The sequence below is a fragment of the Ictalurus punctatus genome, chromosome 7 (genome assembly GCF_001660625.3).
Source record: "Ictalurus punctatus breed USDA103 chromosome 7, Coco_2.0, whole genome shotgun sequence".
NCBI classification, from domain to species: Eukaryota; Metazoa; Chordata; class Actinopteri; order Siluriformes; family Ictaluridae; genus Ictalurus; species Ictalurus punctatus.
The window spans coordinates 23536711-23549261 of record NC_030422.2 but is presented as its reverse complement, the minus strand read 5'-3'; the positions used below and the strand labels follow the sequence as shown (position 1 = coordinate 23549261).

The window sequence follows — 12551 nt, the reverse complement described above, 5'->3', positions numbered from 1 at the left end:
TTTCCAGGACAAAAAGACCTGGAGCTGTAATGTGGGGCATTAGGTGTAGACAGCCAACTCAAAACTTTATATATTACAAAGTGGCTATAATAATAATAATAATAATAATAATAATAATAATAATTATTATTATTATTATTATACTACTGATAATAATAATAATAATTAGAATAAGTAGAATAATTATAATAGTATAATAGAATAATAGTAATAACAATGGTAATTATAATAATTAGAATAATTATAATAAGTAGAATATAGTAATAATAATAGTAATTAGAATAATTAAAATAATATTAATAATTATTTCTATAATTATCCATCCATCCATCTTCTATACCGCTTAATCCTTTTCAGGGTCACGGGGAAACCTGGAGCCTATCCCAGGAAGCATCGGGCACAAGGCGGGACACACCCTGGACAGGGTGCCAATAATAATAATAATAATAATAATAATAATAATAATAACAACAATAACAACAACTACAACTACTACTACTACTACTACTACTACTATTGTTATTATTATTATTTGCGTGTTTGTTTGTTTGTTTGTTATTATAAGTAGAATAATAAGAAGAAATGGAGGGGGGAGAAGAAACCAAAAGCAGAGATCATTATCTCTAACAAGAGCTGTAGTTGTTGCAATACCAGATATGGTTGGAGCAGATATAAGGGACAACATAGCTGACCCCCAACATTCATTCATACTTTCATTCACACACCTTCATTAACTACTGACCAGGGTTGCAGTGGATCTTGGGAGCACTGGGCATAAGGTGGAAATACATCCTGGATAGGAAGCTGATACACTGCAGGGGCCAATGTACAGTCACCAGTGTACTTACCAGCATGTTTTTGGGAGGCAGGAGGAAACTGGAGAACATGGAGGAGATCCACATAGGCCCTTGGAGAATATGTGAAAATCTGCACAGACAGTAACCTCAGCACAGGATCGAACCTGGGTCTGTGGAGCCGTGAGGTGGTAAGGCTGCATGCTGTACCACTGAAACGCAGCCCCATGATGATGCCTTAATTTGATTTAAGGATTTAGGATTGTTTTTGTTTTTCTTCAGTCAGCTTTTTGGTGAGGGATTAGCAGGGTGTTCGTTTGAGCAGTATATGATTGAGCTATAACTTATGCTATAATACTAGAGTGTATTATGCTCTAGCTACAGCCTAATGCCTAATACTGAGCCTGGATTATCTCTATCCTTTAGGAGGTGCATAGAATAGATAAAAAACATTATGTTAGAAAAATATTAACCTTTGGTGACTGCACTTTTAGCATGACCCCATTGCACCTATTGCTATTCTCTTAGTCCTACTTTGAAATGAGGAAACAAACAAGATATGTAATGTGAAATGTTCCTTCGTAAGTAACAAAATGTGTATTTGTATGGCGACCATCAATCGACACCTTAAAGAGGTAACTCGTGCTTGTCAACTGAGTAAAAAATTTGCACTTAACTGTAGCTATTAACCAAGTCCTCAACTAAAATGGCCTGTAATGGGGCAAATAAAACAATAAGTGAGAACAGCAGGCGTGCTTATTTTAAGTGAATTCAGTAAGCTACGCAAACATTAATTTCATTTCAGTCAATTGTTGTATGCCTAGAGCAATGACTCAAAGCCACACATGGAGCTCCACAGTTTGCAGAGTATATTGTTTTCATCTGCTCATCATCTCAATAAAGGAAACCTCCACCACGAAACACAATAAATATGTTTTTTATTTAAATATGTAATATGCGTAGTAATTTGTTGGTTGGTGCTTTAGTTCCTGTGGGAAGTTAGTAGTTATGTGCTGCTTTGATGGTGTAGCAGGGCATTGCGTGTAACAAAATTTTTTAAGTATGTCAGACATGGGAGATAATCAGGTTTTGTTCTTAGCTCCAAAAAAAAAAAAAAAAAAAAAAAAGAGCGCAAGAGCGATGTTCAATATCATATTAACTAATTTTTCTATTTTTTATTTTTACCAGAAGGCAAAACATTGTATTTCCACCTGTCTTGAGGGTGCCTGTGTTCAGCACTGAATTTATTTGTGATATCACACTTCACAGCAGTGGTTAATGGCTCTTATACTACTGCGCTGTTGAATTCTCGATTCTGATTGGCTGACAGATGTTCTGAGGTGTGCAATTCAGTAAATGTACAGCTAAAGTAGTTCCAGTCAAGTCTAAACCGCATTACAGTTCCATATCACTTCGCCAAGTTTCGCTTCTTCTGAAATAATGGAAAACTTAGCCCACTGTCCATCACAGCACACAGAGCTAACAACAAACAAAATGACAGACAATATCGATTTTCCAGAAATAAGTAAGTAATAATTGACATCGGACTTCTGAATTATTAGAAAAATAATGAGCACCTGATGTGGAAATGAGGCCACAAGGCGAGGCGGATAAATGTCTTGAAATAAAACATCTGAACTATGGCTTGAGTCTGGTCTGTTGAATTATTAGAAAATAACGCACAAGTATCATCAATTATTCCTCACATATGAAAGTAGACACTAAGTATTTTTTTTTTACCTAGACTTCGAGGTTTAAATGTTATAATATTATTGTGGCAGTTGTATGCAGTGTTGAACTATCAAAAAAGCTTTAGTGCTGTCTGTTTGATCTCTGTACCAAGGTTATTGAAGAGAGGTATGAATTGTTTGTCCAGCATGCGGCTCACACCCCTCCCAATTTCCCATCACCCTTCTCACAAGCAGCTAAACTCAGAGTCATGATACTCTACACACAGAAACCCAACAGTGTCCTGACTCATCTTATAACAGTAAAATAATATATTTGTTTATACTGTTCGAAAATGTCCGATAAGTCGATTTCCTACGCACTGGCGGAATGGAACGTCAGTGTACTGCAAGACAGTAATGCAACGCCGCTATATAAGCCTCACTCACAGCAGAGACTAGTTAGTGATGTACTAGGTCAGTGGTTTTCAAAGTGGGGGCTGCCAGGGGGCGCCCAGGGGGCCTCAACAATTTGGTTGGAGCCACCAAGCCCATCCCTCCCACTAGTATGTTTTCTCTTTCTCACTCTCAGACAACCACACACACACACACACACACACACACACACACACACACACACACACACACACAATCAATTCCTAATGTAATGTAATGTAAAGATGTAATATGTAATTATTAATAATAAAAAAAAGGGGGGATATATTCAGAAATCTGTATTTTTAATATGTTTTAAAGACATCTTACAAAAGGGGGGCCTCGGTCAAATGTTAATGCCATTTGGGGGACCTTGCCCTGGAAAAGTTTGGGAACCCCATACTAGGTGACAAGCATGATGGTGTTGATGATGCTGTTATCCTGAATGTTGAAGCCTGAAACCTGATCTGTTTGACCACAATGTATAGATGATCGAGCTGCACAGACTTAAGGATTAAAGCACTGCTGCATCACTGTCTTGCATCACCGGCACTAGTAGGCAATCGAATGGCTTTATAAGTAATGTGAAAAAAGTCCAAATAGAATGACATGAAAATAGAAATGATGATGAAAGAAGTTTCAACCAAAATTGTAAACGTTTATTATAAAATAAGTCTTTTGCACAATTCTACACATATCGATGATACATATTGCAAGTCCTTCAGGGTGGAGTTTTCCTTTAACAACATACTGTCATAGAGCAAAAACACTGACACGAATGATAATGGAAGTTTATTAAATAAATAGCAGCATCACAAAAAGGTCATGTGTTAATGATTGAAACAGGAGAAGTGATTTGAACAAGCATTCACAGGTTTTGGTATAAAATGGCAGTCTGAATGAATTGCCTTTTATATATTACTGAGTACTAAAATTCTACACACTCACAAAACAACAAGCATTTACAGCATTTTACACAACAACTCACAACTATAGTTCCTCTGAACATAAGGTTTGGATCTGACAGATTAGGTTTTGCTGTTTGAGATGTGGCTTTTCATGCATTCTGTGTAGTTCTCCTGTGTGTTCGGACTTCATCGCAACACCACTAGATAACGGACATTTACATTCAAGAGAAAATTCTCCAACAGTTGTGGCATTGATTGAGAAAGTAGCTTTTGGGAGAGTAACATTTCTTTGACTTATGACGTTGCAACATTTTCTACGTAAATCTAAACCACGTCTCAACGTCATGATTTAAAGCATAGCTCTGGTGCCATACCTTAGCTAGCCAAAACACTGCATGCTTTGATTAGAAATTTGCCAAGGATGCGCAATTACAGGTGGGTTTGTGGTTATGAGATGATCGGAGGACTTCTTTAGGCTTTTCTCTTCTAATCTGTCAGGTTAGATGAAATAAAACATTCCAGTTCCTGCCATTCCAAAATGCATTGATTATTATGCATAGATAGACTGTTACCTACCAATGATTGAAAGGTATATTGAAACAAACATATGCAATGGAAACGTCATTTATTCAAAGCTTTGATGTGCTTGTTGTAGATAATTTAATGCCTGATAGTTTTTGGTGGTGAATGTAGGTCAGCCTCCTTTCTCTCGCATCTCAGAAGCCACCTTGAATTTTTGTAAATAACCGCATGAGGGAGCTAGAGCTCTCTGTTTGGAAGCCTTGTTGCTCATTCACACTGTTGTGTATTGTTTTATTGAAAAACTAGATTAAGCCATGCAACACATTATGGCATTCGGATATCTGAACCTGTTCAAACACATCATGATATTACAGATTTTTTTTTAAAACTTCAGATTCAATTCCCACACAGTGCAGAGTGTCCTGGATTGTCCTAATGCATGTGAACCAGGTTTAGTCCCTGATGAAGTAAATCATCCCCCCGTGCTCTGCCAGCATACATTCTACAGTTTGGTGATAGCCAACCCCATTGCTGGTGTGGGTTCCATTGGGGTGGCGCTTTCCTTGAGTAAAAAGGAGTTTTTTCAGACACACATAGATGATCCTGGTGGCCATGCTACAGCAGATGGCTCAGCCATAGTGAATCAAACACTGCTGGTGTGTTCTGCCAAATTATGGCAGCTGTTGACGGATAGCGCTGACACTCTAGTTTGTAGCTCTATCCCAATATGAGTGTCAATGTCAGGCAGCTCTAGCTTCTGAAGTGCGTTGCCGTCTCCATTGCGGCAGTTACTGTTCCGGTCAACATCTACGCAAATTAGAAGCGGCGTGACAGCGGCTTGTGAAGGGCATGGTACATGGATGGCCACAGGCTTGAGGCGGACTCCGCTATACTGGCAGCGCATGTAGTTGGAGAAGGCACGCCTGTAGGTCTTATTGAAGAGAGTGTATACTAGAGGGTTCACACCTGACGAGATGTAGCCCACCCACACAAACACGTTGAGCAGGTCGGAGAGCAGGGGCTCATTGCATGCACCACGACACAGCACAAACAGCACATTGGTGATGAAAAATGGGCACCACATGAGCAGGAAGAGGAAGAATACTACGCCCAGGACCTTGGATGCTCGCCGCTCGTTTTTGATGGCCTGCATCATGCCACGGCGGCCGTGGGATACAGCCGGAGAGCTAAGCTGAGATGGTGCCTCTGACCCAGCCGCCATGGAGATGCTGTCGGGTGTCGCTGGACTCAGTGAGTTTCCAAACCGCAGACAGTTCAGGCTGCTACGACGGGAGGGCACAGGGGGCGGAGCCAGCTGAGATGAGGACGAGGCTGCCGGCTGCAAGGGCTGCTGGGAAGAGGCTTTAGCTTCACAGAGGAAGACAGAGGCTTGACGCTGAAGGGCCTGGACAGTTAAGCAGTATGTGACCACCATAATGACAAGAGGGATGAAGAAGGCCACGAAGGAGCCGACCAGCACAAAACGCTCCTCGTTCAGCATGCAGCTTCCATCAACAAAAACTTTATCTGTGTTGCGTAGGCCAATCACGGGAATAGGCATGGAGATACCTGAGACAGAGTAACAGAGAGAGGATTAATTGGTAATAATGAAATTAAAGGTGCAATATATATCTTATCACTACATTTTATTATTTTTCAGCCATTTTTGTATTATTATTTGAGCGTCTCTGAAACCCATCAAGAATTTTTTACTTTGATGAAAAGTTGTACAGTGAAGTAGTAGAGTAGTGGACGATCATTCAGATCATCCGTTAGTTATGAACATTCATAAGCATTTTCAACTGTGATGGTTATAAGTGTAATAAGAAATAAGTGTAAAAAAAATAAAAAAATAACAGCAGTCGCCTACTCAATTTTAGGACTAGAAGTCAGTGAAGAGAATTAGTTAATGACCTTGAGTTTGATAAAGGTGCTATATAAATATAAAATGTATTATTATATCGTTTGATTCTTCTTTGTATGAATTCATAAATGGAAATGCAAAGGTGTTATATTTACAGCAAGTGCAATATGCTGCTGTGACATCCCATTTATATTTATGGGTGCAAGTGCTTGCAAGCTTGTGAGAGTGTGCGTCCTTGATATACATGCCTTGTAAACTGTTTGCATATGCAGTTCTGGAAAGAAGCAAAGAAGCTAGAGCTAAGGGCTTTTGATTAATGCACTCAAAAGACATTGTCTGGTATTGCCAGTGTGCAATAAAGTATTTTGGACACTAGTGGGCAGTCTACACCTTTGAGACCAGTGAGAGAACATTAAGAGTTCTGGGGAATCTTAGTTGAGTGGACATTTTCAAACCGTAGTTAACATGCAGATCAGGATCTACAGCAACAAGGACGGACATTATAGCTCTGTGATGACATTAACATCTAATATCTAATATGTACAAAATGGGGTGGCTGTGGCTCAGTTGGTAGAGCGGGTTGTCCACTAATCGTGGGGTTGGCGGTCCGATTCCCGGCCCACGTGTCTCCACATGCCGAAGTGTCCTTGGGCAAGACAGTGAATCCCGAGTTGCTCCTGATGGCAAGTTAGCGCCTTGCATGGCACCTCTGCTACCTCTGCTACCACTGGTGTGTGAATGTGTGTGTGAAATGGTTATTCTGAAGTCCGGTGTGATCACATATGAGTATATTGAGGCCATGAGATAATATTCTTGCGGCCATGAGTTAAGTTTCTCGAGATGTATTTCTTGGCCATGAAATCATTTCTGAAATGAGTGAGGAATATATAATCATTTGATTTCTCACAGCAAATCGAGTTTTTATTTTTTATTTATTTGCACATTCACACCAAATAATGAACTGGAGGCCATGTATTAAGTGTGACGTTCCCACAAAATATTAATCTGTGGGCTCAAGTTACGCAATTCAATTGGTATCTCATGGCCACAACATAATTCATGGCGACATGAGAAGTTTATAGCTTTGAAATATTAACACACAGTCTCAATGCATTCATTCATGGCCATGCCTTGTTAACAAAACATCCGCCATACCACCTCAGAGGTGTCTTACTTTTAAAAATATATGGAATGAAACATTAACATTACATAGCATTCGGAAGAAAGTAACAGGATTGACATGCAGCTACAGTCTAGCATGTCCTTCTGTCTTTTGTCAGAGTAGACTGTGATCTCTACAATTCAGTAAGGGTCCAGGTTCATCCATTTGGTCTAGAAGACATTAAGTAGTGTAAGGGACAATAAAAATGCATTTGCACTGCCTTGTTTGTGCTTGTATGCCAATATATTTGTAAGTGCCATCCTTCATTTCTGTTGTTCTGTGGCTGTGAGTCACAAAAATGAACAGTTGATATGTTAACACCCTGCATTACTATTCTCACAGGCTCACAGGCTGTGCTGGAAAAATCCATCTTGATAAGGCTAGTCATTATTCTGCATCTGTTAGTGAGAGTAGCAGATCTGCCTGTTCACAATTTTCTGAATCGCTAAATATATGCGCTGCCATTACAGTTAGCTAAATATTTATATTTATATTGTAAAGCACACATATGAATGATTTGTAGTATATTCACCACGCACTTCACAGGAACACTTGTACACATGCACGGTCATGCGATCAGCCGATCGTATACTGTAGCAGATACAAGTCAAGAGCTTAAGGGAACATTCAAATCAAACATCAAAAACATCCGGGAGATTGTTGTTGATGCCAGATGGTCTGGTTTGAGTATTTCAGAAGCTGTTGATCTCCTGCTTAACACCTGGTCTTTTTCCAAGCTCCAACTTGTGCCTGTGCCTGCTGTAGCCTCATAGTCCTGTTCTCGGCTGACAGGAGTGGAACCTGACGTGATCTTCTGCTGCTGTAGTCCATCTGCCTCAATGTTTGATGCGCTGTGTGTTTTGAGATGCTTTTCTGCTCACCACAGATGCACCGAGTGGTTACATGAGTTACCGTAGTCTTTGTATTTGTTTTGTTATTTGCACGATTCTGTGTAAACTATAGAGATTTCAGTGCGTGAAATTTCCAGGAGATCAGCAGTTTCTGAAATACTCAAACCAGCCCATCTGGCATCAACAACCATGCCGCGTTTAGCCGATTCTGATGTTTGATGTGGACGTTAATTGAAGCTCTTGACCTGTATCTGCATGATTTTATGCATTGTGCTGCTGCCACATGATTGGCTGATTGGAGTACAAAGTACTTAGTTCTCTGCACTCAAGAAACTTCATTCTGGATTTCAGCCTCTATCTTTTACCTGATTCTTATCCTAATTCCTGCACTGAACAAAGATACATTGATGTGTGTCATTGATTCTCAGCACCACTCAAAGTCTAGTTTTAGAAACCAGCTGCCTTGAACACACAATACTCACTACAACCCCCAACCTTGTGTCCATAAATATCAACAAATCAGTTTCATGATCCAAAAGGACACATTTATACAAATCTGCACAAAATTAAACCCATTAGACATATAAATTCCACCATTAAAACCGACAATAATCTGAAATCAGCTCAAACGGTTAATCTGCATGGATAGCAACCAAAGTAAACCAAATTAAAAAGAAATCATTTCTGCATTCACTCTACTAGGCTCATTTATTTTAAACAGGATAATTAGGCTTCACCCTCTGCTCTCTGTGTTTGTAGTCTAATCATGCTTTAGACTGCTCTTGAGGAAAAGAATATTGTCCAGTGTCCCTAGTGTAAATTGGTTTCTCCTCTCTTAAATAACAAATCTTACAGCTAATGCAGCAATCTGTATCTTCCCATTCGGCCATGTTGAGCAGTGCGTTCTTGGGAAAGTACCTTAGGATTGATGTTGCATCAGTTGTGGTACTGCTTCAGCTGTCAGTGGGCTTCCTCAATGAAGATGCACTAAGCTTGCGGAGGTGTTAATACATTTTTATCACTTTTTACAAGCTGTGAAGCCTCCGACTGGGTTATTTTTATTATTTCTGATTGCATAAGAATTCTCTGAGTGATGATCCATTTAGATTTACTATTGCTAACTCAAGTCATTTTGTTTTACTTTGCAATCGTTGCGCTCTTTTTCTTCTTCTTTTTATTTCACCACAAATGCCACTCCATCTTATGGGTAATCTTAAAGGGATAGTTCATCCAAAAATGAAAATTCTGTCATCAGTTACTCATCCTCATGTCAAACCCATAAGACTTTCTTTCATCTTAGGAACACAAATGAAGACATTTTAATGAAACCCGGGAGATTTCGGTCCCTCCGTTTATAGTCCAAGTGATAAAAACTTCAAAAAAGTTCAAAAAGGCCCCGTAAAAGTAATCCATGTGACTCCGGTGGTTTTAATCCCAATTTTATGAAGTAACCAAAAGATGCTCTCGTGAGCATGTCCGCTGTCGCGATACAATGGGACCCGGAAGCGTTGCACTGTTTACAGCAGAGGAAGTGGGACGCTGTACACAAACTGGGTCACATAGAACAATCTTTGTAACAAAGATATCTGCAGATTTTGATGTAGAGGAGGACTTGCATTTTTTGTCCATCCTTGGGTCAAGTTTCTCTCGTGAACGCACTTTGGAAATCTACGTGGGATTTTGCGAATAAAGACTTAATTTTAGTGTTTTTGCACACACAAAGCATTTGTATCGCTTCATAAGATTGGGATTAAACCACTGGAGTCACATGGATTACTTTTAAGATGCCTTTATGAACTTTTTGGTGTTTACGTTACTTGAACTACAAATGGAGAGACAGAAATCTCCCAGGTTTGATTAAAAACGTCTTCATTTGTGTTCCGAAGATGAACGAAAGTCTTATGGGCTTGGAACGACATGAGGGTGAGTAATTGATGACAGAATTTTCATTTTGGCTGAACTATCCCTTTAAGCTTTTGTGTGAGTAAGGGAAGAACAAAAAAAGCCGAACCCCTCAAAAGATGTCATACATATCTGCAGTTTAATCAATGCGGGCGGCTGTGGCTCAGGCGGTAGAGCGGTTTTGTCCACTAATCATAGGGTTGGCAGTTCGATTCCCGGCCCACATGACTCCACATACTGAAGTGTCCTTGGGCAAGACACTGAACCTCGAATTGCTCCTGATGGCAAGTTAGCGCCTTGCATGGCAGCTCTGCTACCATTGGTGTGTGAATGTGTGTGTGAATGAGACACAGTGCAAAGCGCTTTGGCTAAAAGTGCTATATAAGTGCGCTATTTAATCAACACATGACACAGACTGGAGGAAATGTAAGCTCTGACCTATAGAGATGGTCCAGACAGCAGCGATTTTCAGCATGGCTTTGGTGCGCGAGTTGAAGCGGCTGTGTTGGATGGGGTTGCAGATAGCCACGTAGCGGTCCAGAGAGATGGCACACAGGTGCATGATTGAGGCCGTGGAGAAAAGCACATCTAAGTAGATCCAGATTGGGCACAGAGCTTCAGGAAGTGGCCACACATAGTCTAGAACAAAGGGAATGCACACAAGGAGTTGTGATGAAAAAGATTTTAGACAGCTTACTTTTACTTTTTTCTAATTAGCCTAATGAATTTAATTAAACATTCAGATCTAATGTTTTCCAAGAGTCCACTTATTGCATCTAGATTACCGTTAATGCTGTATACCAGCGCTTGTTGTTGGTTCTTTGTAGATATCCTGCAGTGCAGGATCATTACACATATAAATACTGCCACAAACACATCACCAGCCAACAGGCTCATGTTGTACACTTTTAAATCTCATTAGAAAACCATCAAATACATCTCAAATCAGCTATACATCAGCCGTTAAACCACCCAGACGTAAACACAAAAGCCCATGACTTATAGAATCATTTACTGTAATGTTATCTATTTCTTTGAGCATGTTTATCTGTAAATTAGAAGAGAGTGTGAGCGAATAAGAGGAAGCGAGTGTGAGCGAATAAGAGGAACAGGAAAGGAAAAGAAATGTAATCTGAGCCTTTACACTGCATTAAAAAGCTAGGTTCACACTACTTTGAAACGATGCCAGATAACATAAGCATCTGGGAAAACGAGAAGGGAAAAGGTGAAGACATGGTTATGCCATGATAATTAGTAGATTGGCAAGATCAAAGTGCTCAGTCTACTGGATTAGACTAATGTAACAAAATATATACTAAGTGTATGAGTAAGAAAAAGCCAAGTGCATTGGAAGAGAAATCAAAGCTGGAACTTAATTAAAACTTAATTACAGCTATAGCAATAATGGAATTTGTTAATAAGAGATGATATCAATATGGATACGCAAATCTTCACAAAAACCTTACATTATAGATTAGAGAATCAGCTTTTCACACAACAAATTAATTAAAACTGTAATTAAAACTTAATTACAGCTATATTACAGCAAAGCTGTAATTAAAACTTAATTACAGCTATGGCAATAATGGAATTTGTTAATAAACGACAATATCAATATGGATACGCAAATCTTCACAAACACCTTACATTATAGATTAGAGGATCAGCTTTTCACACAACAAAGCCTAGATTTTACTATAATTTTTTAAATAAATATTTTTACGAATATGTGAGTATTTCTCAACACTCAACACTATTTGCTTAAACCATCCATTCATTCAATCCATTTTCCATACCACTTATCCTACACAGGGTCACGGGGGAGCCTGGAGACTATCCCAGGGAACTCGGGGCACAAGGCAGGGGACACCGTGAACAGGAGGCCAAGCCATTGCAGGGCACAACTGCACACCCTCACATACTGTGGACAATTTGGAAATGCCAATCATCCTACAACATATGCCTTTGGACTGAGGGAAGAAACCAAAGTACCCCAAGGAAACCCCTAAAGCATGGGGAGAACATGCAAACTCTGACCAATGAAATGAAGGACATATTTAAGGCTAATAACATTATATTTAGTGGTTATTTGACAGTTAAACATGATTGCCAACTGCAGTGCCACCATAATTGCAAAGATTGAAAACCACTGTAGTAGAGCATCACGTTGTCTGAGACTTGTTTCATAACTGTCCTTTCAATTAATTTCCCTTTATTCCCATCAAGGTCTGTGGCATTGATGCTCATACAGCCAGCACAGGTCTTAGCACTCAAGATAGACAATGAGACAGGCATTATATATCCTCCAGCTCCAATTTTTCTTCCCTCTGATCAAGATTTCACTCACAATTTTCCAGGGTCTCCCCTGCTCTGTGTCATTACAGCTCCACACCAGGCTACTAAGACATGAATGAATTATAAGATTAAAGAGAGAGAGTCTGGCTGA

At 39.6% G+C, this 12551-nt stretch overlaps 1 protein-coding gene across 2 annotated transcripts in view; it reads right to left on the bottom strand.

Annotated features, from left to right (window-relative positions):
* Positions 1 to 3671: 3671 nt before the first annotated feature.
* Positions 3672 to 12551, bottom strand: part of htr2cl1 (5-hydroxytryptamine (serotonin) receptor 2C, G protein-coupled-like 1) — a 126746-nt gene continuing 117866 nt past the window's right edge. For both annotated transcript variants that reach the window (XM_017471087.3, XM_017471091.3), the window contains 2 exons: positions 10544 to 10744; positions 3672 to 5895 (listed from right to left, as the gene is read on the bottom strand). In XM_017471087.3, the coding sequence (XP_017326576.1) occupies positions 4970 to 5895; positions 10544 to 10744 (1127 nt within the window). In that variant the 3' untranslated portion in view covers positions 3672 to 4969. The remainder of the gene's footprint in view (positions 5896 to 10543; positions 10745 to 12551) is intronic.